Below are 27,439 nucleotides of genomic sequence, written 5' to 3'. Positions count from 1 at the left end.
TTACATATATCGACTAACTATACCCATAGAATAAGCGATATCAGGTCGAGTATAAACCAAATAACGTAATCCTCCCACTATACTTTTGTACTGAGTCGAGTTTACATCTTCTCCATTCTTGTCAGCATCGATTTGCAGCTTTAATTCCATAAGATACTTGACTGAATTGCATTCACTTAAGCCAGCCTTTTGTAAAACTTTCTTTGCATATGTCATTTGCTTGATCTGAATGCAGCCACTTGCTTGTTCAACCTCCAAACCCAGATAGTACGAAAGCTTTCCAAGATCAGTCATGTCAAATTCATGTCTCATCTCCCCTTTGAATTTGACAATGGCTGAAATAGTAGTCCCTGTAATGATTAGGTCATCAACGTAAACTCCCACAATTAAGAAATCATTTGCAGCCTTACGAGTATAGACGACATGTTCGTAAGGACATTTGATAAATCCTAGATGAAGCAAGCATTTATTTAATTGAGAATACCATACTCGAGGGACTTGACATAAGCCATATAGTGCTTTTAAAATTTTGTAGACCTTCGCTTCGTGCCCTGGTTTGACATAACCTTTTGGTTGAGAAACGTAGACCTCTTCGTCAAGTACTCCATTGAAAAATGCCGATTTAACATCGAGGTGATGAACCTCCCATTCTTTTTTGGCAGCAAGGGCTAAGATAAGACGGACTATTTTGAGGGGAGTGACAGGAACAAAGACCTCAGTGTAGTCAATACCGGGCTGTTGAGTGTATCCTTTCGCCACAAGGCGAGATTTATGCTTAATGACAGCGCCAGATGTATCCCGTTTTAACTTGAAAACCCACTTAAGGTCAATGGCTTTGTGACCACGTGGTAAGTCCATGAGTTGCCAAGTGTGATTCTTTTCGATAGTGGCAATCTCGATATCCATAGCTGCTCTCCAGGCCTCATCTTTAAGGGCTTGATCGAATGTAACAGGTTCATTGATCCTAGATAAAAGTAACTCTTCTTCGAGCTCAACCACATCAGTTGTGTCATAGATGTCCGTGAGGAGCCTGAAATGCTGTGGTTCACAATCACTGGTAGTAGATGTAACACCCTAAATCCGGGGTCAAGATTTAGTGTTACTAAACCATTATTACATAAAGTAAAGAAATAAATAAATAACCCCTTGAATCCGGATCGATTACAGGTTATGGTATGAAACAAGAATCTAATCTTCTACAACTTACAACAACTAAAATACAATTGTAAATACCTCTGAATTAATGCTCGAATCATATTCTTCTAACTTCTTCAACCTCTCGCAGCGGAGATTTCTCGAACTTCTGATGTCTATCTAAGCTATTCATTTTTATCCTTATCTGTTTCTGGCAGAAATAAGAATTGACAAAGCAAGAGTGAGCCAAAAATGCCCAGCAAGTATATAATTTGAGTTTCAAACATTAATTTCAAAGAAAACTTCCAGACAAAATCTCTGAAATATTCTGAAGGGCGAAAAACGAAATCATTTAAAGGATATACCTCGTTATCTTAAAATCAATTTGATTTGCATTGCTATGAATCACATAGGACATAATGACATTTTTGTAAGAGCTTTAGAGATCGCGTGTTTTCAAAATAGCTTATGGTAACACTTCATACTTGAGCAACGAATGCAATAACTATTCATAAAACGACGTTCAAGAAATTCCTAACTATTCAGTATCCATCATTATCGACTAAGTTTCCATAGACTTAGCCTGCTAAACCAGCCTGATAAGGACGGGTTGAATAATTAAGAAGATCCCAATTCATTCAAGATTCTAATTATCACTGAGCAACTAATGATGCAGCAACAATCTGAACTTCGAATTCATTTATAAACACTGTAATTTCCCGAAACTTAATGCTAAGAAAGAATAGCATTAATCCATAATCATAAAATTTTCGAGAGAGAATGCCGTTAATGGCGATCAATAACAAATTAGACTAGATACTAGTTCGCATCTATATCCTGCTGATCAGTCAGGATACAGTGCAGATCTATACCTACCTGTATAGATCCAGTCGGGTCCCCAGGCTCTACGGCCCATCTCAAGGCACCGGTTATGTCCCGGTCCTTAGGATTAAGTAAAACTTAATCCCACACATCATCTTCATCCAGCCTGTGGAGTATTTTGATGTCAAATCATTTTGAATTCAAAACATCCCAATTCAGGGTTCGCAAATAACCCGAATGAATGGGTATTTGCTCATGAGAGCAATCGAATTACAGGAACAAGAATAAATGAACAAGAATAATATGAGTAATTGCAGCGAAATGTGAAACATTTAACTATTCTGAACTTAGAATAAGATCGAAGAAATAATTGCAGTAATTTAAAAGAAAAATCAAGAATACTTGCGTAAGAAGACCTAAAATAAATATCACTTGAACAATAAGTGATGATAGGGATACTTGCCTAAATAAGCTTTAACTGTTATTACTGGTTGACTTTGGTTCGACTTTGATCGTTCGGCTTTATCGTCCACTTTCTCGATACGATCCCAACATTCAAACCCTTCAGTTGGAACTTCGTTGATCTCGACGTCTAATCACTAGATCGTTCCTAGTCCGATGTCACGTCTCGGTCTTCCGTCTAAAACCTACAGGGTTGAAATACCTTAATTTAGATAATCGCTTAAGCTTAACATCAAACCATTATCATATTCTACCCATACGATTTCATAACCAAATTCATTTTTATATGTATTATCGAAATACACATAGCAATTATGGTTCACATCTTCGAAAATTGGTTCTGTATTTATTTTCAGAAAATACGTATACTTGTTGTTTTGAAAAATAGGGTAATCGATTATTCGCAAAATATCTTGTCACCACGTGAATAGGTTTCATAAAGTTCAATTATATCCTTGGTCGACTTTTCCGATAATTATAGGTTATGTTCCCGAAATTTCAGAGTTTATTTTCCCGAAAATCGGGCAGCGTTTTCTTTATTTATCGGCCTACCGGTCGAATCAAATCGACGTCAAATTCACAACAACAATCCAATTTTCACAACTACAATCCCAATCACCAATTTCAGCCATCACTATCAGTCCCCAAATTCTCAATTATCAACTAAATACAATTATTAATTATTAGTCGTGTTTTTATGTTTTAATCTGTATTTTACAATTTTTATTCGTAGTTTGTGTTTTAAATCGTTGGACTCAGATCGAATCATCATAGTCCACCGTCGGCTCGCCGAAGCTCATCACCAACGGCGATAAAATTTATGGGTACCCGATTAGTTTCGGGTTTCCAACATAAATTCCACCGATATTTTTGTAAAACGAAATGATTAATTCGAAAATCACGAAAATCTCATCAAATTTCTTCACAAAGTTTAAACCGAAATTCGAACAACAGTATATCAGAATCACAACCCACACAACAGATACATCAACAACACACACACAACGTACATAACACGCGTACCCGGTCACCTCGCCGGAATGGAAACCGGCGGCGACCGGAAAAGAAGAAAACAGGTGGCACAAAAACTCCAACTGAACTGCAAGACACATAACACACGTATATACGTATGTATATATATCGAATAAACATAAGCAGAACCGGAAAAATGAACCGGAAGGTAAGGCGGCGGCGGAACAATTACCGGAAAATAACCGGAGAAATCAAGCGGTGGCAAGGGAAGAACAAGGGAAAAACAGGGAGGGAGAGGGAAAAGAAATAGAGAGAGGATTGAATCGAGAGAAATTAGAGTCGGTGAGGGGGAGATTACAGAGAGAGAGAGTTCGAGGGAGAGGTCGAGAGGGAGAGATTGAGCGAGAGATTGAGGAGACGAGAGAGAGGATTGGAACAGGGGAGTGTATATCCTGAAAATTCAACACATCTCCCTATTGACTGCAAGCCTGATTTTGACTCGCAATTATGAAAATAACGATACTAATTTGCATCAGACTTTACACTAGAAGGAATTAAAGTAACTTTCTTCAAAGAAGGTTTTATTTGATAGTAATCATAGCACAAACTATGATATTCCTTACAAGTATAAATGGAATGCCATAAACTACCACAATGAAAATAAGGATTTTATGGCTTAAACCTAACAGACTGACTTTTAACTCCACAGTTATAACATTTCTTTCTAGGAGCATTAGGAACATGCATATAATTGTTTCTTTTATTCACACCTTCCTTTCCATTCCTATTTTTCCTAGATGCCTTTACCTTGTTGACATTCCTTATTTCTTTCAGCTTATGTTTAAGCTGCTTCTTAGTCATTAAGCCTATGTTAACTTCAGCTGGTTTATCCTATTCTAATTTGTCAGAAGTTGACTTTTCCTTAACTTTTGCTACAGACTCTTTCATCTTTTCGGAATCGGAATTTACAGTTTTAGCTACAAATTTAACAGGATTTACCTTTGGCTTAAAAGTCTGTTTAACAACAATAGGCTCAATTTATTCAGTTCCTTTTTCACTTTTATCATCTCCATAACCTAAGCTCTCTTTCTAGTTTTCACTACTTAATAAATTCTGAGTTGTTCTGCCAGAGTTAGTCCAAGTCCTGATAATCTCTTTTTCTTTTTCTAACTCAGTTTTGAGAGATTTATTCAATTTTAGCAATTTATCTCTAACATAAAAAGTATCATCTCTCTCTTTCTGAGTTTGATGGAACATAACTAATTTTTTTTCTAAATAATCATTCCTTTTCTTATAAACAAGATTTTCAGAAGTTAATTTTTCACATGTTAAAGTTTGATCTATGTAACTAATAAACATGGTTTTAACATATGATCTCAACTCAGTAATATTATCAGTATGAAAAACGTAAGTTATTTGAGGTACCTTTAATTCAGTAGTTTCAGGGTTGCCATCAGCATTTGCCATCAAGGCATAGTTCACCTCATCTTCAGAATCTGAAGTGTCTGTCCAGCTTTTCTTCATTGTGACAAGTGCCTTGCCTTTGTCACCTTTTCCTTTCTTGCAGTCAGGAGATATGTGGCCTCTTTCACCATAGTTGTAGCATTTGACATTTGAATTATCTCCTCTGTCAGACTTTGCACCTTTGCCTTCAAATTTTCTGAAACCTTTCTTATCAGTACTTCCGCCTTTCTTGGAAAACTTCTTTCCCCTTCTGAATTTCCTGTAGGCTATCTTTGTGATACCCTTCACCATAAGAGCACACAATTTCATCATCTCTTCATCAGCATCTATTTCAGGTAAACATTCAGTTTTTGAATCATCATCAGAACTTGATGATTCTGAATCAGACTTTATGATGAGAGCCTTTCCTTAGCCTTTCTTTGAGACAACCACTTTGGGGAATTCCTCCTCAGCCTTAAGAGCAACTGTCCTTGACTTTCTCCCATGTCTCTTGCTCCTTTGATCAATCTCAAGTTCATAAGTCTTGAGCATACCATAAATTTCATCAAGAGTAGTTTCATTAAGAGCATAGTTGTCTCTTATAGTAGTAGACTTTAAATCCCAACTATCAGGAAGAGCTAAAAGGAATTTTAGAATTAAATCTTCATGATCATATTCCTTGTCCACCAGTGACAGATCATTCAAGAGTTTGACAAACCTGTCATATAAGTCAGTTAATGACTCATCACCTTTTGAGTCAAAGTGCTCATACTCTTGAGTGAGTATAATCCTCCTGTTCTTCTTGATTGCATCAGTTCCCTAACAACTTGTCTCCAAAGCATCCCATATCTCCTTTGCAGTCTTGCAATGAATTACCCTGTTTGACATGACATTATCAATGTCACTATGCAGCAAATGCCTTACCTTTGCATCCTTGGCAATGGATGAGATATCTTCAGCTGTATATTCACTTTTCTCCTTTGGTATGGTCTTTGCTGGCTGATCTGCAACTACAACATAGAGCTTGGTTGGCTTATGCGGTCCTTCATTAATTCTGTCAAGGTATTCTGGATCTGTAGCTTCCAGAAACATAGCCATCTTCACTTTCCATATGGGATACTCAGAAGGTCTCAGTATGGGAACCCTAATAGTGTCATATCGACTGTGGGTTTGAGTCTTTTGAGTTTCTTCAGTTTTGGTGGGCTTGGTTGAATTTTCTGCTTCTTTAGACATGATTGTTTGGATCTTTACTGTATGTGTGTTAATAGATAAGCTCTAATACCAATTGTTAGGGCACACAACACTGTAGAAGGGGGTTGAATACAGTGTTTAATACAATCAAATCAATTTCGAACACAAGTAACAATAAACAGATATATTCAATATAATAAACTCTGTTACAATGGAACTGTTCTCTCTCAGTGATGAACAAATATCACGAGAGCTGCTAGGTTACAATGTATGATCTTCTCGATAATGATAACACATATACAGTAAACCTATGTCTGTGTTTATATAGTATACAGTTACAAGATAACTTCTAATTGATATGGAATATAATTCTGTCTCCTAAAATATATCAATCAGATATCTTATACATTTCTTTCAGTCCTCTAACACTTTCCATGCATATCTTCTTTTGTATTAGTCTCGATTTTCTTTCCTGTAAATCAGCTTCCTTCCTTAACAGTAAGTATTCCCGTACTTAAGTTCTGATATCTATCTTCTGATATTTATCTTCTGATAACCTAAGTTCTGATATCCTTAAGTTCTGACTTCCAGTAAGTACTGATTCCAGTAAGTACTGATTCCAGTAAGTACTGATATTTCCTGTTTGTTAAGATCTGAAAACTAAACATAAAATATATTAGACATGACATCTCAAATATAGCTAACTAATGCTGAACAAGTTGTGCTTCAGTACATCTGCCAGAGCTACATTTGAGATGATGACATTTCCAATGATAATATTGCCATATCCCAGTATTTTTCCTACATTTCCATCTCCATAGGAAACCATTAGGCCATCCTTCTCCTCATATTCTAACAACCGGGATTTCGTTCTAGTCATATGTGCTGAACAACCACTATCCAAGACAAGCACATTCTTCTTGTTTCCCTATAATCAGAAATATGGAAATCAGTCAGAATTTTATAAGAACCCACACTTTTTGGGTCCTTTTAGACATCTTATGTATTTTTGCATTATCAGACTTCTTGTCAGAATTTGATCCATCAGGAATTACTCCATCATGATTTGTCTTGAGATTTTTGACTCTATAAGATGTATGCACATTTAGTTTAGCAGTTCTATTTAAAACAATAATTTTATTGAATTTTGGCAGAGGATCATAATTTTTGTGATACAAACTATGATAATCTTTACAAGTGTAAATAGAATGCCAACTGCTACCGTAATGAACAAGGATTTTGTGGTTTGTAAAGTACTGATCTATCACTAATATCAGATTCAGGAATCTTAGATACTGTTATTCCTAGTGAACTAACAATGAGATTTACAGAAGGGGGGTTGAATGTAAATCTCAAAACTTTTTCAAGTTTTGAGCAGTTTCAAAGGCTGTGTGTTTAAGATAAACAAGTGTGTGAATTGCTTTAAGCTAATACAGACAGATATATATTCAAGCACAAAAGTACAGAACACAACAGACCTTAAAAACTTTTCTGGTGGATTTATTGTTCCACCAGAGATGGTATTTCAGAAAATCTGTGATTCAAGAAGTTGATCACAGCTGCATCCTAGTACAAACTAGATAATTTTTCTCAAGATTTTTCTAAACAGCTCTGGAAAAATTCTATTCTAATTACTAGCTGCTACTTGGTTTATATATCACCAAGTTTACAAGTGAAGACAAAGATAAAAAGTACAATAATAAAATAAGTTCTCCACTTATTTCTTCTCTATTTTACTCCAGTGCATTGTTGACTATTGCCTCTTTATACTAGAGTAGAACGACTGCTTTTTCTGATGTTCCTGAAATAGGCTACCACATCTCAGTTGTCTCTGTCAACCCATGTGCCTCTGTTTGTAGGTACAACTACCACTTGTCAACTGCTATTTAACAGAACATCCGTTGAAGCCTTCATCCGTTGATGGCTTTATCCGTTGATGTGTTAGCAGTTGAAGCTCTATCCGTTGATGCACTCATCCGTTGAAGGATGTTATCCGTTGAAGCTTTAGAGACATCCGTTGAAGCTTTGTTTCTCATCCGTTGAAGGTCTTTAAGTTATCCGTTGACACCATTTCATTTATACAAAATTACAAGGCATGAAATATTTACAATTGGCCTTCCTATCTGCATATCCTTTAGTAGTCAACATAACTTATAATTTCCCTCAACAGTTAAGAATTATATCTCAAATTCAGAGACTGAAATGTGCTACAACACTAGACTTATTTTTAAGTAAAGCTACACCATCAACGGATAGCCAAAGTGGTCTTATCCGTTGAGGCTACAAACACTAGATTTCTACTTAAGTGTTTTGTTAAACATATCATCAAACTAATGCACATATATTCCTAACAATCTCCCCCTATTTATGTCTATAAGAATTGTAGACATAAATTCAAGGTTAACTTGATGATAACAAAACACTTAACAAATATATGAACTGAAACTAAGTAGAAATTTAAAAGTGCTGCAAAAGTGTATGTACTAGAAGGTAATTGAAGATTTACAGTGTTTCCAAGGGTGCTCCACTAGCCTGAGCAAATCATCTTTTTCTTCTTTGATCCCTGGTTTTCTTTCCTAGCCCTTTGTCATTTTCCTCAATTTGGAGTTGGAGTTGTCTGAAGAATTCAGCTTCATCTTCATCACTGATATCTAACTTAGATTGCATTTCTTTGAGAGTTTCATTGCTGGCAATCTTGAGTTGGTCTTCAAGTCTGAAAAATCTTCTGACTCCTTTATCATCTCTGAATTCCATCAACCAATGAGGTGATTTGTGAATTATAGTTCCCCTTTCTTGAATGAGTAAGGTTCTGGGCAAAGCATTGGGCTCCCTCCAAGTTTTCCTTATGTTGGCAATCTTGTTGAGAATTTCAGTCTTGGCAGTCCTGGTAAAGCCAAAATCCTTTTATATGGCTGAAAAGACTCTGATCAAGGTAGAGTAGCCTTCATTCAGAATCCTGTAGAGAGGCCATGTTCTTTCCCCAGCTCCTTTGTATCTGAACACCAATCTCTCTGGTAGCTGTCTGTAAGCAGCAATTCCCCTTACATCCTCCAGCTCATCCAGATAGAGTTCAATGTCTGAAATTTCTTTTATGTCACAGATGTGAACATAATCATCTTTAGAAATGGGTGGCTTAGGGTTAGGTTTATGTTTTTGAGTGAATTTCTTAGAGTTTAGGGGAGATGTAGATTTGGATTTTCTTTTCTGTTTCTTTGGTAGTGGAAGAGTGGTTAAAAAGGTAGGCAAATTGATGGTGTCCCAATTAATAGGTTCCTCTTTTGGGATGATTGGTTCACCATGGATGTTTATAGTGGGATCAGCAACAAAGGGTTTAGGTATGGAAGGTAGAGATTTAGTTTCTTCAGTGTTGCCTTCACTCCTTCTATGTGCCTTGGCCTTTCTTCTGTTTCCCTTCTGCCATTCCTCTTTTTCCTCCATGCTTTCACCAAATATACTCCCAAAAACCTCATCTAAGTTTGCAATCTTGTCTTCACCCCTGACTTCAATTCCTTTCTCATTTTCAACTAGACTTGACTTTAGCTTTTGTTCAAGCTTTGCTTGTGCTCTTTTGTCAGCCTTGAGTTTTTCAGCTTCTTTCTTTAACCTTTTGGTTTCTTCCCTCTTGGCTATTGAGAATTTGGGATGTCCTTGCATCACACATATGCTCTTTCCCTCTCTAAAGATAATAGCCATATTTCTCCTTACTGCCTCATCCATGGTCTCCTTGTGTTTTATGATGCTAGTACCCAAAACTTTGTCTTCATCAGGCTTTGGAAGAGGAAAGTCCACTTCTTTCATCTGAGCAAAGTCTAGAGGGTTCTTTATGGAGTCCTTGCTGGATCTGGTGTTGGGCTTGAGAACCATAGGTTTTAGATTCTTGAAAGAAGTCTCTCCAACCTTATTTCTCCTTTCTGGCTTGTGCTCCATATTGATTGGTTCAACCTTTGTGCTATGTTTCACAGATATTGATTTATCTTGTGTTGAGCCAAACAGCTGTTGCATCCTTTCATCAATTCTCCTCCTTTGCTCTTTCACTTGAATTTCAGCTGCTGCTAGCTGGATTAAATCAATTCCATCAGGCTTTCCTTTGATTTGAATGATTGGAGAAGTAGTGATGGCAGGAACTAGCACTTTAGATATTTGGATTTTTGTAGATGGCTCTCCTTCCCCTTCCCTTTTACTCTCCCCCTTTTTGTTATCATCAAGGAGAGGGGTCAAGCCCTGTGCTTTTGCCAGCTGCATAAGTAGATTTGTTTGAGATTGTTGGTTGTGAAGAATGGTGGCCACAGAATCTTCAATAACTTGAACTCTGTCTTCCAATTTGGCCAGCCTCTTTTCAGTATGTGATTCCTTTTTCAATCTCAACAAAATGTCCTGCATTGTACCAAAGGGCATGACTGAATCCAATTTTTCAGAATTGTAGGATTTCAAGTCAGCAATATCCTTTCTGAGTTCATCCACACTCAGATTCTGTTTTACTTGTTGCAACTTCATGAGATGCAGTGAGTCCAAGTGAGCTGTAAGGATAGCCTTTGTACCAGCATGAGAAGTTTTCTGAATGGCCTGTTTGATAGTACTGATTTGTTTGACTAAGGAGACATTGAATTGCCCTATTGTAGACTCCTTTGTGAAGGCCCATTCAGGTAGATTTGGAATAGAACTAGGGCCTTCATCTCCCCCTAAGTTCATGCTTCCATCAGAAGAAACAAAGTCATCATCATCAGAATTTACTCCAAATTCTTCAAATGACTCACCAGCTGTTGAAGGCATCTTGTTAATAGCAGTTTTGTCCCTTTGAAGAGATGCTGTTGTATGTACTAGATGTAGTATATTTTCTGCCTCCACATTGCCCTGTGCAGCCAATACTTGATAGGCTGAAACAGGATGAGTAAAAGTGTCAGCATCCAAGGAAATGTTATCAATTACAGCTTTGTAATGTTGCTGAAATTGTCTTTCCTTTTCAGCATCATTCACGATCATTGACTCACTAGCAATGGCTGGATCCATCCTTATATCTGCTGTACCTGCCTTTCTCTCATTTTCTCTATGTTCTTGCATCAGGGGCTCCCCCTGGCTCACACAACTCACTCCCTCACCTTCACCTACTAAGGTGGTACTCCTCTCACTTACTTTTGCCATGCTGGAAGAAATAGCATGCATATTTGAGCTCTCAATCTCTCCTTTTTCCTGGGAGCAACCCAGCCTCTCACTCAAATTGTCACTCCCTTCCCTCAGTCCTAGAAGTGATTGTACAGTAATCAAGTCTTCTACACTTGGAATTGTTTCAGTTGTGTGTGTAGAGACTATCAACGGATGAGGAATAGCCGTTGAAGGTGAAACTGATGGTATCAACGGATAACTGCTGTTAAGCTTATCCGTTGAAGAACAACCACTTGTCAACGGATGAGTGATATCCGTTGAAGAAGGAAAAGAAGTAGAAATTGAAAGTGATATAACTGTTGAATCTGTGTAGATTGATATGAGTTTTGGTGACACAGATCCTTCAATTACATCTGAAAGAATTTGCGGGTGATCCAATAAATCATCTAAAAGATGATGATCACCTGTATTTGAGTGGGGCTCCTCCCTGAGTTGTAAAGAGGGAGAGTCAGGAATTGATAGGAATAACATATCCACATCTAGAGATGGTGAGGAAGTGTGTGGTGATTGTTGTGTGTTAATTGTGAGAGAATGGGGCTGTGACTCCACATTTGTTGGAGCCACATCAAACTGAGTTTGAGAAGGCATAGATACAGATGGATGTATCTGTGCAGTGTGTGCACCCTGTGTAGAAGATTGGGTTCTAGCTCTCTTTCTTCTAATAAAGGCTTTTGTTGGTGAGTGTTTGACTTTAGTGTCCCTCCCTCGTTTGTGTGTTCCTGGTTGGGAACTATTTTCAATAGTTACATCCTTTTGGGAGGATGCAGCTAGGGATATGCTAGTAACCTTTTCAACCACCACAGCTTTTTGAGAAACTGTGGCTTGGCTAGCTTGGGAAGCACTTTTCTCTCCTTCCTTATCCTGGGGGTTTCTTTGATGTTCACCCCTCCCCTCACCACTCACACCCTGTTCACTCCCCTCAGGGTTAATGGTAGGTGTTACAACTGTTGTCTTTTGAGAAACAACAGAGGTGGTTTTCTTTGTCTTTGATTTTGAAAGTTTAGTTTTGGTGACCTTGGTAGGAATCTGTTGGGGCATTGTCACAGATTCCATGGCCACACTAGAAGATAAAGAAATAGAGGGGTTGGAAGAAGTAGGAGTTGTAGAAGCAATTACCTTACCTACCTGAGGTGCATTCATGATTGGTAAATATACCAGTGGCACACTGCTGTTGAGATCCATTCTCAATAAATCTGCAAGAACTCTTTTCTCTTGTGCCCAGCACTTGAGTTTATTATTCTCATTCGTAATGACCACACCTTCAGCAACATGGTTAGCCAATAACATAAAGAATCTAGCATAATAGATGTTATTAGGTCTATTAGCTTTGTTACCTAATCTAGTACCCAATTCTAGCATAACATAGTTGCTAAAATTAAAATACCTATCAGAAACAAGCATATAGAGCATATTAACAAGAGATGAAGTTATGGCATCAAAATTGCTAATTTTCCCAGAGAAAACCTTGATAAAGGCATCCCCAAGAAAACTCCATTCTTTCCTAAGGCCTTTTCTTTTAATACTCCCTAAACTAGCAGAGTTAAGAGAATAACCTATGGAATCTAACATGCTGGATACATCATTATTAGTGTGTGGTGTCATGGCATTGTTCTCAGGTAACTTAAAACATGCTAGTAAGTCATCACAGTTAACACAGTGATTTTTACCTTTGAGAGTGAAGGAGATAGTCATATCTATGGAGTTGAACTCAGCAGTTGTCCAAATCTCCTCAACTACTTCACAGTAAATCGTTGGGGCTTCCAGCATTGCATAGCTAAGTTTACAGTTTTTGATGAAGTCCATCATTTTGTGATAATCTGAGTGGGCTTCATTCTTTTCTACCAAAGTTATGAAATTGTTCTTCTCATAGATGAACCCAGATTGAGACATAATCTTTACTACTGGTGCCATTGTTGTGAGTAGAAATTGCAGAGAATAACTTGAAGGTTTTGCAGAGAGAAAATGGTAAAAGCTTTGAAATTTCAAGAAAGCGTAAAGTAAAAATGAAAAATCAGAAGGGCTTATATACTTTCTCAAATAAAAAAAAACATAAATAAGAGATTAAACAATAAATATGTGTAAGTGAATTTCAGCCGTTTAAGAATAAACTGTAAGTATTCTGAAAACTACCTTTAAAACAAATACATACAGTTGTATGTATGAGTATCAACGGTTAAGACAATAGAATCAACGGCTGTGAAACACTTGAATCGACTGATGTGATATTTCAACGGATAAGGTAAACTGTCATCCGTTGAGGAGCACTTCAGTTTTATCCGTTGACGGATAAAAATTCCAGAAATGTATATGACTTTCAACGGATAATGAACATCCGTTGACAGAACAATTTTGACTTTCAACGGATAGGGAATATCCGTTGATGGAATAATCTGTATTAAAAATCAAATTTGTTCTTGCAGCTAATACATTTCAGGCTTCAATTCAAATTGCAATAAGGACATGAATTTTAAGAGTAATTAAGCATACCTAGCTCACTTACTAATCTTGTGAATGTTGATTCATCAAGTGGCTTGGTAAATATGTCTGCAATTTGTTGTTCACTTGGAACAAAATGAAGTTCCACTGTACCTTTCATCACATGTTCCCTAATGAAGTGGTACTTGATATCAATGTGCTTGGTCCTTGAGTGCTGCACAGGATTCTCTGTTATGGCTATGACACTTGTGTTGTCACAAAAAATAGGAATTTTATCAACATGTAGTCCATAATCAAGGAGTTGATTCCTCATCCATAACACTTGAGAGCAGCAGCTTCCAGCAGCAATGTATTCAGCCTCAGCTGTAAAAGTAGAGACTGAATTTTGCTTTTTGCTAAACCATGATACAAGCTTATTTCCCAGGAATTGGCAGGAGCCTGTTGTACTTTTCCTGTCTATTTTGCAACCTGCATAGTCTGCATCTGAGTAGCCAATTAGATCAAAACCAGACTCTCTAGGGTACCAAATTCCTAGATTTGGAGTCCCCTTGAGATATCTGAAAATTCTTTTAATAGCTACTAAGTGAGATTCTTTAGGGTCAGCTTGAAATCTAGCACAGAGACATGTAGAAAACATTATATCTGGTCTACTGGCAGTTAAATATAAAAGTGAACCAACCATGCCTCTATAACTTGTAATGTCCACAGACCTTTCAGTCTTATTTAATTCAAGTTTGGTGGCAGTGGCCATGGGAGTTTTTGCAGATGAACATTCTATTAAGTCAAACTTTTTTAAAAGATCATAAATATATTTAGTTTGACTAATGAAAATTCCATCACTAACTTGTTTAACTTTTAAACCAAGAAAATAGGTTAGTTCTCCCATCAGGCTCATTTCATAATTACTTTGCATTAGCTTAGCAAACTTTTTACAAAGCTTATCATCTGTAGATCCAAATATTATGTCATCTACATAAATTTGAACAAGTATACTAGAGCCATTAACATTCCTAAAGAAGAGAGTTTTATCAACAGTACCTCTAGTGAAGTGATTCTCTAAAAGGAATTTTGATAAGGTTTCATACCAGGCTCTAGGTGCTTGCTTCAGTCCATAGAGTGCTTTCAACAGATAATACACATAGTCTGGAAAATTTGAATCTTCAAACCCTGGAGGTTGACTTACATAAACTTCTTCCTCCAATTTCCCATTTAGAAATGCACTCTTGACATCCATTTGATAGACTTTGAAATTGGCATGGGCTGCATAGGCTAGAAAAATTCTGATGGCTTCAAGTCTTGCAACAAGAGCATATGTCTCATCAAAATCTATTCCCTCTTGTTGAGAATAGCCTTTAGCAACCAATCTGGCTTTATTCCTTATGATAATGCCATTTTCATCCATCTTGTTTCTGAATACCCATTTTGTGTCAATAGGACTCTTGTTCTTTGGTTTGGGTACCAGCTTCCAAACTTTGTTTCTCTCAAATTGGTTCAGCTCTTCCTGCATAGCTAATATCCAATCTGGATCCAATAAAGCTTCTTCCACTTTCTTAGGTTCCTCCTGAGATAGAAAACTACTATACAGACATTCATCTTGAGTAGCTTTTCTTGTTTGCACTTTAGATGATGCATCACCAATGATCAGTTCAAAGGGATGATTCTTGGTCCATTTCCTTTGAGGTGGAAGATATACTCTAGATGAGGTGGCCTCAGTATTGTCATGATGTGAGACATAGTGTTGATTAGTTGAAACTCCCCCTGAGTTGTTGGTCCTTTGCAGGGAACTTGGAGTTCTATCAACTGATGATGTAAATCGATTATCCGTTGATGAACTATGATCAACGGATGCTTCATTTTGTACTTCAACGGATGATGCACTATGTCTTTCAACGGATACTGCATTGCCTCTATCAACGGATGCAGAATTTTGTGCATTATCCAAGGGCATGTTTTGAATCCCTTTTGAAGTGTCATCTCCATCAGTCTCCTCTTCACTATCATCACAATATATCTCAATGTTGTCAAATTTGAGTCTCTCATGGTGTCCCTCATCTGTTAGTCCATCAAACTTTTTATCATCAAACACAACATGCACAGATTCCATAATAATGTTGGTTCTTAGATTGTAGACCCTATAAGATTTTCCAGCTGAGTAACCAACAAATATCCCTTCATCAGCCTTTGCATCAAACTTCCCTTTATGGTCAGATTGATTTCTCAGTATAAAGCATTTACATCCAAAGACATGAAGAAAGTTTAGAGTTGGTTTTCTTCTCTTGAACAACTGATAAGGAGTCATGCCTTTAGCTTGATTGATCAAAGAAATATTCTGAGTGTAGCAGGCACAATTAACAGCTTCAGCCCAGAAATATGTTGGTAACTTTGATTCTTCAAGCATTGTTCTAGCAGCCGCAATTAAAGATCTGTTCTTTCTTTCAACTACCCCATTTTGCTGAGGTGTTCTTGGAGCTGAGAACTCATGCATGATTCCATTTTCTTCACAGAACAGCCTCATTGTCAAATTCTTGAACTCAATTCCATTGTCACTCCTGATATTTCTAACCTTCAAGTCAGGATGATTATTGACTTGCCTGATATGATTGATAATGATTTCACTTGCTTCATCCTTTGATCCAAGAAAATAGACCCATGAAAACTTTGAGAAATCATCTACAATCACTAAGCAATATCTTTTTCTTGCAATTGACAATACATTGACTGGTCCAAACAAATCCATATGTAGCAGCTGTAATGGTTCATCAATTGTTATTTCAAGCTTCTTTTTGAATGATGCTTTCCTTTGTTTTCCTTTCTTACAAGCATCACACAAACCATCCCTTGAGAATTCAACAAGAGGAATTCCTCTAACTAAGTCCTTTTTGACTAGATCATTCATTGTCTTGAAATTCAAATGGGATAGCTTCTTGTGCCATAGCCAACTTTCAACTGGACTTGCTTTGCTGAAGAGACAAGTAATAGATTCTGCATCAGTAGAGTTGAAGTCAGCTAAGTACACATTTCCTTTTCTAACTCTAGTTAGAACCACTTTGTTGTCTTTCTTACTGGTGACAACACAGGCTTCAGAATTGAAGGAAATTGTATTCCCTCTATCACATAGTTGACTGATGCTCAGTAAGTTATGCTTGAGACCATCAACTAATGCAACTTCATCAATGATGACATTCCTTGTTGAAATCAAGCCATATCCCATAGTAAACCCTTTGCTGTCATCTCCAAAGGTTATGCTAGGGCCAGCTCTCTCCTTAAACTCTGTGAGCAGGGAGAAATCTCCTGTCATGTGTCTTGAATAGCCACTGTCCAAGTACCATAGATTTCTTCTGTTTCCCTGCACACCATAAAATCAATCAAGTTGATTTTGGTACCCAAGTTTCCTTGGGTCCATTCATGTTAGCCTTTCTCCTAGACTTCATTCCTCCTGCATCTTTAGACTTAGGTAACTTTGAGTCAACCTTGATCTTAGATGTAGTTTGTTGAGGTGTAGGGTTAGTCACAGAATCATTTAGCACATTTGGAATTTGATAAGGCATGGATTGTGCAAACATGTTATTCCACATACGCATATTGTATGGCATTTGAGGCATACTAAATGCAGCAAGATAAGGATTGTTAAAATATGGCATGTTTGCAAAATGTGCATAAGGATTCTGTTGAGACATAACAGGCATAGCATGCAGAGGTGATGCAGACATATTAGGCATGGAAGAGGGTACATGTATGGGAGTTTTCTTAATAGATTTGCAATTAACAGATAGATGATTAACACTATTACAATGCACACAGCTTTTTCTAGGAGCATACTTATCAGGTGTGTAATTGTTGTGTTTGTTAATCCCTACCTTCCAATTTCTATTAGATTTTCTTTTAGTTTCCTTTTTATCCTCAACCACTTTGAGCCTATTCTTTAACTGTTCTAAGGTCATGTGTCCTATATTCACCTTACTGAAATCTTTGGATGTGCTTGCTTCTTCTTTGACAAAGTTCTTGGAAGTTGAACCAAACTTTTTGTTGAGTTTCTTTAGATTTTCACTTTTAGAAACATCTGCCTGTTTTAATTGAGGAACCTTCAACGGATGCTCCTTTTCTTCCTTCAACGGATAATTTTCATCATCCATTGATTCCACATCCGTTGACAGCCCATCAATTAATTCCATTTTCTTTTTGTTTTTATCCCAGGCAGTCTCACAAAATGATTCAATTCCCTGGACCTTGACAATTTGAGCACTAACATCCCTAGATGTCTTTCAGGCTTTAATCACCTCTTGCTCTCTCTCTAATTGATTAGAAAGTATTTCTACTTTCTTAACAGATTCAGCTAGTTCATTTTCAACAGATATACAATGTAGCTTAGTTTTCTCTAGGTCAATCAACTTATCTTCTAACACAGCATTTCTATTACTTAAAAACAGATTGTTCTCTTTAATCCTACTATTTTCTTTAGCAAGAGATTTAAGAGACACACGCAAGTGATACAATTCAGTAGACATGTCATTAAAAGCATCATTGCACTCTTCTTTAGTAAGCTGTGTTAAACCAGTAGTGATTACCTGGTTGCTTGATGAACTAACTTCATTTTTCTCAGAATCAGCCATGAGAGCCAAGTTGACATATTCCACATCTTCATCCTCTTCTTCTCCATCAGCTGCCCAGTCTTTTTCTTGAGTAATGAAAGCCTTCTCCTTTTGCTTGAGCAGATCAAAATATTTCTTTTTGTAATCTACTTGGTCAAATTTCTTCTTTTCAGAAGTTGGCTTTCTGCACTCACTTGCAAAGTGTCCACTTATACCATAATTGAAACACTTGAACTTGGATTTGTCCACCATGTTCTTATGAGGTTTAGTGGCTCTAGTGTTTTTCTTAAATTTCATCTTTGCAAATCTTCTGGACAGAAATGCAAGATGCTCATCAATACCATCAGAGTCATCTTGGCTGGAGTTGTCTTCATTCTCAGCAACTTGCTCCTTACCCTTGCTTGATTCTGATTTGCTTGTGCCATCTTTGGAGTTTAATGTTGATCTCACAGTTTCTTGTCTGCATTCTTTCTCATTTTCAGCTACCAAGGCAACTGAACCTCCTTTCTTTCTTCCCTTCTCCAATACCTCATCCTGTTCCAGCTCTAGTTCATAAGTCTTCAAGATTCCATATAATCTTTCAAGAGTGAAGTCCTTATAATCTTGAGAGTTTCTCAAGGAGACAGTCATGGGTTTCCATTCCTTTGGCAAGGATCTTAAAAATTTAAGATTTAAATCCTTCATCTGGTACACTCTACCATACAGCTTCAGTCCATTCAACAGCTTTTGGAATCTATTGAATGTGTCATTTAAAGATTCATTTTCTTCAAAATGAAAATACTCATACTGTTGAATGAGAAGCTGCATTTTGTTTTCTTTTACTTGTTCTGTACCTTCACACAGTAGCTGAACTGTGTCCCAAACCTCTTTGGCAGTTGTGCAATTTATCACATTATCAAACATATCCTTGTCAAGACCATTAAACAAAATGTTCATAGCCTTCTTATCCTTGTGGACTTCTTCTGTGTCTTCCATTGTCCATTCTGCTCTAGGTTTTGGAATGGATTGACCAACAACAATTGTGGCTGTAGCAACTGTGGCTACTTTGTGGGGAATGTGAGGACCATTCTCAATGCAGTTTACATAACCTTCATCTTGGGAGAGTAGATGAAGGTGCATTTTCACCTTCCAATGGTGATAACTGTCTTTATCAAGAACTGGGATTTTTACTCCAATATCCTTCTTACTCATCTTTGTTAGTTTCCAAGAACTTTAAACTCTTTGTGTGTCAAGAGCCTGCTCTGATACCAATTGTTATTCCTAGTGAACTAACAATGAGATTTACAGAAGGGGGGTTGAATGTAAATCTGAAAACTTTTTCAAGTTTTGAGCAGTTTCAAAGGCTGTGTGTTTAAGATAAACAAGTGTGTGAATTGCTTTAAGCTAATACAGACAGATATATATTCAAGCACAAAAGTACAGAACACAACAGACCTTAAAAACTTTTCTGGTGGATTTGTTGTTCCACCAGAGATGGTATTTCAGAAAATCTGTGATTCAAGAAGTTGATCACAGCTGCATCCTAGGACAAACTAGATAATTTTTCTCAAGATTTTTCTAAACAGCTCTGGAAAAATTCTATTCTAATTACTAGCTGCTACTTGGTTTATATATCACCAAGTTTACAAGTGAAGACAAAGATAAAAAGTACAATAATAAAATAAGTTCTCCACTTGTTTCTTCTCCATTTTACTCCAGTGCATTGTTGACTATTGCCTCTTTATACTAGAGTAGAACGGCTGCTTTTTCTGATGTTCCTGAAATAGGCTACCACATCTCAGTTGTCTCTGTCAACCCATGTGCCTCTGTTTGTAGGTACAACTACCACTTGTCAACTGCTATTTAACAGAACATCCATTGAAGCCTTCATCCGTTGATGGCTTTATCCGTTGATGTGTTAGTAGTTGAAGCTCTATCCGTTGATGCACTCATCTGTTGAAGGATGTTATCCGTTGAAGCTTTAGAGACATCTGTTGAAGCTTTGTTTCTCATCCGTTGAAGGTCTTTAAGTTATCAGTTGACACCATTTCATTTATACAAAATTACAAGGCATGAAATATTTATAATTGGCCTTCCTATCTGCATATCCTTTAGTAGTCAACATGACTTATAATTTCCCTCAACATTTAAGAATTATATCTCAAATTCAGAGACTGAAATGTGCTACAACACTAGACTTATTTCTAAGTAAAGCTACACCATCAACGGATAGCCAAAGTGGTCTTATCTGTTGAGGCTACAAACACTAGATTTCTACTTAAGTGTTTTGTTAAACATATCATCAAACTAATGCACATATATTCCTAACAGATACTTTCTTTTTAGGCTTCCTGCAATCAATAACAACATGATTAGTATTACCGCAGTTAAAACAAACTTTCCTAGGAGCATCATGAATGTACTTATAGTTGTTTGCCTTGTTTATTCCTTGTTTTCCATTTCTACCTCTCTTAGACCTAGGTTTGGGAGCCTCAGAAGTTACCTCACAAATTTTCTTGTCTAACTGACTCTTAGAGAGAAGTCCTATGTTTTTGCTTCTCTTTTCTTGCATTTTAGGATCTTCATTCTTTTTAGCAGGGACTTTAGGTTCAACATTCTTTTCAGTAGTATTCTTAGAAGTAGAACCAAATTCATAGACAAACTCTACTCCTCTTTCATCAGTTCCAACAAACTTAACTGGAGTAGTGTTATTGATGAATTTATTGATATTCCTATCAGTAAATTTGTTATCACCTAAACATTCTTTCCAGTTTTTATCACTGATGAAATCATGAACTTTCTTTCCCAAAGTCATCCATATTTTAAACACATCTCTTTCTTTTTCTAGAACCTTCTCTAGTCTGGCATACTTGATGTTTATCTGAGTTTCATTATGTTGTGCCTTATTACATGCTTTTTCATTCTCATGCATGCAAACTAACTCAGCTTCTAAAATATTATTTCTTTTTCTAAGCCTCTTATTATCAGCAATCAAACTATCACATTCAATAGTCTTACTTTAAAAGTAACATGCAAAGTGTATAGGAAAGTTTTCAGTTCAGATAAATTATCAGTCTCAACATGAAATATAACTGAAGGTACCTTATCAGTTCCTAAGGCATCCTCTCCATGAGTTGCCATGAGTGCATAACATTCATCATCATTGTCAGTTCCTGATGAGTCCATCTAGTCTCTGTTGGAGTTGGGGCATTCAGTAGCCAGATGTCCCTTTTCATTATAGTTGTAACATGTCACCTTGGTCTTGTCAAATTTCCTTCCTTTGGTATACTGACCATCACTCTTTTTGAACCTGCCTTTGCCATCACCAGAGAACCTTCTGTTGAAACTGTTATTCCCTAACAATACAATAATAATTACAGAAGGGAGGTTGAATGTAATTGTGGCTTCTTTTTGAGATTTTAAAACTGTTCTAACTTAATATATATAACTGTGTTTGATTTGTAATGATGCAGAATGAAAGAATAGAAATCAAAACACTAAGTAATAAACACAAGCTTTAAAACTTTCTGGTGGATTTTAATGTATCCACCATATATATATATATATCAAATTGAGAACTCTATGAAGCTTTGAATAGCTCACAGCTGCTTACAAGTTGAACAAACAAAACTACAGAGAAATTCTTACAAATGCTGCCTCATCTGTTTCTCTGAGAAATGTAATTGCTTAGTTAATTGTTCTACTTGCTACACTTGGTTTATATATCACCAAGTTTACATGACAGCAAGAAAAGATAATAAAACAAAATATATCTAGCCTAACTCCATGACACTTCACTACTCTATTCCAGCATCTTTGAATATCTTCACATTTACATGGAAATGGTAATGCTTCTTTATTCTCATAATCCTGCTTAACAGGCTGCCACATTCCTTTTGCATACTATCAATGCATGTGACTGTCAAGTCACTATCAACTGCTCTTTTGAAATTGAACATCCGTTGGAACTTCATTGGATCATCCGTTGAGGCTATGTATGATCATCCATTGATACTCTGGGTGATCATCTGTTGAAGCTTTATAGAACATCTATTGAAGCTTTATCAGAGCATCCGTTGAAGCTTTGTGAAGCATCCGTTGAGACTATTTTCTTGACAGTTAACTCCATTTCACTTACACAAGATTTCAAGGCATCATCTATTTACAATTGACCAACCTTTCTTGCGTATCAATCTAGTAGCCAACACGACTTGAACATTTCTCACAAATCTAGTTCACTAAGCTTATATAAGTATGCAGAAATATGCTACTAACCTTATTTTACATAAGCTACTCTTTCAACGGATAGTGGCAGTAATCATCCGTTGAAGGCTACAAAATCACTAAGTTAAATCTACTAAGGTGTTTTGTTTAACTTATCATCAAGTTCACAACATAGTCCTAACAATCTCCCCCAATTTATGTCTACTGGAATTGTAGCCATAAATTAAGAGAAACTTGAAGATAAGAAAACACCCTAAATATACATATTGAGATATAGTAGATGAAACTGATAAGTGCTACATTAAATTTTAACAAAGTAAAATATATAAAGAGTTTTCACAATTATTATCAAGGTGCTCCTCTAGTCTGAGCAGATGATTTCTATTTCCTTGATGGTATGGATTTCTTCCCAAGCTTCCTGTCATTTTCTTCTATTTGATTCTGGAGTTGTCTGTAGAATTCAAGTTCATTAGCTTCAGATAGATCCAGCTTTTCTTGCATTTCCAATGAGTCTCATTGCTAGAGATACTCAGTTGGTCATCCAGTCTGAAGAATCTTCTTACACCCTTTTCATCCATGAATTCCATCAGCTGATAAGGCCTCAAATGCACTCTACTTTCTGTGAAGGGAATTGTTAGAGTTCTTGGAAGTGCATTCTTAGCTTTATTACTCCTTAGATCTTCTATCTTCTTTAGGACTAATTTCCTTGCAGTTATATTGAAACCAAAGTTTTTCTTGAAGGATGAGAAGATCTTTATCAGTATAGAGCAGCTTTCCTGAAGAATCCTGTGAAATGGCCATGTGATTTCTTTCCCTCCCTTGTACTTGAACACCAGTCTTTCAAGAAGATATCTGTAAGCATCAATTCCTCTTACTTCCTCCAATTCATCCAAGTAGAGGTTTATATCTGAAAACTCCTTGATGTCACAGATGTATAAAAGATCTCCCTTGTTGACTATAGGTTGAGATTTGGTTAGGGTCTTGGTTCTGAAAGTCACAGGCTTTACTTTCTTGATTGCTCTACTCTTTGTCCTCTTTAGCTTGTTGAAAATAGGTAAATTGAGTTCAGGAATTGGCAAACTTTCCCAGTCCATTGGCTCATCCTTGGGAATATTAGGCTCACCATGAAAGTTCTTTGTTGGATCCACCTTGAATTACTCATGCACCACTGAGGGCATGGATGTTTGAGTTGATGTTGTAGACTTTTTGGGAATGTATTCCTCCATTTCCTCATCACTAAAGTCCAACTTTCTTTTGGAGTGAAGCTTATATCTGAATTTTCTTTTCTGTGGAGATTCATTTTGCATTTGTTGATCTTGAGCTTCAGTAATCACAATTGGTTTTTCAGAAATCTCAGTTGTAGATTTGAGAGCTTAAAGTTTGGCCAAGATAGCAGCTTGCTCCTTCTTTTGTTTGAGATTCTTAGCATCTAAAGCAGCCTGCTTCTTTTCTTGCTTGGTTCTTTCTTTTTCTTCCTTCTTAGCTTCTACAAATAGAAGGTGTCCAGCCACCACACAGATCTCTTTTCCATTCCTGTAAATTTTGGCAATTCTCTTCTTTTGAACTGAATCAGATGGATCTTTGTAAAATGCAATTGACCTTGCCAACAACTTCTTTTCACCTGGCCTAGGTGTCTCAAACATAAGATCCATAGGGTTTTTGTCTGAGAACATTGAATAGTTCCTTTTAGGCTTCAGAATTAGATTGAGTTTTGGAGATTTGATCCATGAAGTTTGGCCTTTTTCCAAGCTACCAAGACTCATTTCATTCACTCGGATTTGTGTGACTCGTGAGTGGTGATAAAAAGTTTTGTCTGGTTTCTGTATCTGACCAAATTTCTTTTGAATATCTGCATCAATCTTCTTCCATTTATCATCTAGCTACTTCTCAGCTGCTGCTACATCAATCTTTGCCAGTTTGTCATTTGATTCCAGTTTAGCTGCTGCAAGATTGATAAGATCAATACTATCCACTTCTGGTGGCTTAGTGAAAGCAATTGCTGGCACAATTACTTTGCTGACTTGAATGTTGAGCAGTTTCTCCCCCTCACTTGATGAGCCTTTCTCCCCCTTTTTGTTAGCATCAAGTTGTTGAGAAGAAGGGAGTTGTGCAGCCACCAACTGTTGGAATAAAGCAGTCTGAGCTTCCTAATTTGCAAGTATGTTGGCCACTGACTTCTCCACATAAGATAACCTAGAGTTCATGGCCTCAACCGTTCTGTTTAGATCAGCTTATTTCCTTAGCTTTTGAGCTATCTCAGTCATGGTGGTTCCTGGAAATCTGGCATCCAACCTTGCCACAAAATCTTGTTTGACTTCAGAAATTTCTTGCTTGATTGCATCCACATCCTGACTGTGTTGGAGACTTGAATTTTATGCAGCTGTAGAGCTTCCAGATGCGCTTTGAGTAAACTTTTAGTGCTGGCACTTGTGGATGCCTGAATTGCTGTTTGGGTGTCATAAATCAGCTTGAATAAGGTGGATTGGAGATATGGATGGGAATCTTCGTACTTTCATACTTACTTCTATACATCTTGACTTTTGCAAATTAACAGTTAATTTGACCGCTCTGATATCACTTGTTGCCCACTAAAGTAATTGTTTAAGGGGGGTTGGATATAATTACTAAACAAATCGATGTATTATGAAAGTAAAGTAAGAACAGATGAATCAAATAACAGTTTATATTGATCTTTAATAAACCGTTACAAAACTCTCTCAAGAACAATATTCTTAAGAGCTTCTAGGTTATGCGAATACTCGAGTTAAGCACTTATCACTCTTGTGATAACCTATTCTATGTTTATATAATACACAACTACAATCAATCCTCTATCAATTACAATATATGTTACAGTATAACTCTAACACTTTCTATACATATCTAAATCAACTACGATCCTATAAACCAACACCTTCTGATTTATCTCGCAGTCCTGACTTTTCATCCAAGTCATTCTCAACAGATAGCCTGATCAACGGATAAATGCTCTAGCTTCAACGGACAATCATTTGTATATATCAACGGATGACTGAAGATTAGCAACGGATGATAATGAAGCTTCCAATAGATAATCATATCACAACAGTTGATCATATCCTAATTATTTAGACAGATCCTGATTCTCGACTTAGCCAATTCTCAATAGACATTCTAGGGAATGTACTAGTCCCATACTTAATACACTCCGAAGGACAGCCTGCTATAATACCAAATGAAGCAGCCCGTACTTCCGGACTATTAATTTTAAATACAAAAACTTAAATAAAATATATTCTTATTCGATAATACAAGATATTACAAAGGTCAAAACAACGGTTAAACTCAATAACCAAAATCATAAAAACAGAGACGCGGCTCCACAAATCTGATATTAATTGTCTAAACAGATAATCCACATAGTTCTCATTCCTTATTCTTAACATGCTCCGAATTCTGAACCTGAAATATTAAAAGAGATGAGCTATAAAGCTCAGCAAGTACAAATTGACTGACTATTTAACTGAAAAACAATGGGTGTTTTTTATAAAATGATTTTTCTTAAAATAATAATTATTTTGTAAAATATTTTCTAAAGTAAATCCAACCCAAAGTTTTATATTTTAAAATTCAAAATTTTAAACAGAATAAAGCAGATTATATAACATATTAGAACAGAGTAAAACAGAACGAAATGATAATTCTTATAAACACCACAGTCTTGATCCTTGGCCACACTTTGCCGACATCTTATTCTTATTCTTATTCTTTATAACACACTTTTCCAGTGGTCGGCATCTAAAGTTCAATAATTACGCGCCCTTAATAGATATCTAAGACTAGTTCCAGAACTATAACGTAATTTACGAACGGGTTCGAAACGTAGAGTCTGGGATTCGAAAGATTCTCGCATCTTATTTCTTATATAGTTCGAAATGAAATTCTTATATCTTATACGAAATCAAAAATTGATATAAAATTTCTTTCTGAAAATTAAAAGTAAGTCAAAAGTACACATTCTTCATAAAAATTTCCTTCGTAGTCCATGTACCATATTTTTCTTTGCTAAATCTTTTAGGCCGCCATGATGTAGGTAACCAAAACGGAGATGCCAGAGGGATGCCTTGTCTTCTATATTGACTCGCAAATATTTTTCTCGTATGCTTCTCAAGTTCAGTTGTATATGCCATTTCTTTCCATTTCAACTCGAGCAACCAAACGCCCTTGCTTGTCATTCAAGTGTAATAGACAGTCTTTTAAAAGAATCGAGTAACCTTTCTCTGTGAGTTGCCCTATACTCAAAATGTTGGTCTTGATGTCTGGTATGTAATAAACATCTTGGATAGACCCTATTAAGCCATCCTTTTGTTGGTAACAGACCGTACCTCGGCCTTTTACCTCCATCTTTGATGCATCCCCAAATGACACATGTCCAGCTTCAATCTTTTGCATTTCTTTGATCAGGTACTCATGACCACACATATGATTGCTTGCCCCTGAGTCAAGATACCACAGAGAGTCATTATTGCTACTGCCTTTATTTTGAGCCATTAAGAGAATATCTCCATTCGTTTCATCTTTCAAGGCTAGGTTGGTTGTTTCTTTCACTCGTTTAACGAATTTACATTCTTTTGCAAAATGCCCCACTTTCGAGTATGATCAGTTAACTTTTCACCATTTCGGTTAAGTTGGTTCACCACAGGCTGTACACTTGTGATATAGTCAGATACACATTCTGACTCCTTCATCTTCATGCTCTCCAATTCGCCAAGAAGAGTTTGGAGACGCACCTGCTTGACTCGGTCGGCTCCTTTAAACACTTTTTCTAAAATGTCCCACGCTTCTTTTTAAGTAGTTGCACCGACAATCTTCTCAAAGCCCGACTCGTCAACGGCTCGAAATAACGTGTATAGTGCCATCTTATCCTTTGATCGCGTCTCTTTCAATGCCTTATTTTGTGCCACCGAATAACCTGTTGTATTTGCTGGTTCTTCGAAACCTTCTTCGACCACCTCCCATGCATCTTGAGAACCGAGAAAAACTTTCAT

The 27,439-nt window shown here is 36.7% G+C and overlaps 1 protein-coding gene across 1 annotated transcript; it reads right to left on the bottom strand.

The window, feature by feature from the left end:
* On the bottom strand, positions 1–27,439 carry LOC141692040 (uncharacterized). Its single transcript, XM_074496784.1, has 6 exons — positions 27,253–27,439; positions 26,790–26,887; positions 21,444–21,544; positions 20,524–21,184; positions 6,830–6,952; positions 1–1,074 (listed from the first exon to the last, which is right to left on the bottom strand). Exons 1-6 carry the CDS (start codon positions 27,437–27,439, stop codon positions 1–3), a joined length of 2,244 nt encoding a protein of 747 aa, XP_074352885.1.

This window comes from Apium graveolens, chromosome 10 (assembly GCF_009905375.1).
Source record: "Apium graveolens cultivar Ventura chromosome 10, ASM990537v1, whole genome shotgun sequence".
NCBI lineage: Eukaryota > Viridiplantae > Streptophyta > Magnoliopsida > Apiales > Apiaceae > Apium > Apium graveolens.
This window is presented reverse-complemented; position numbering and strand designations above follow the sequence as displayed.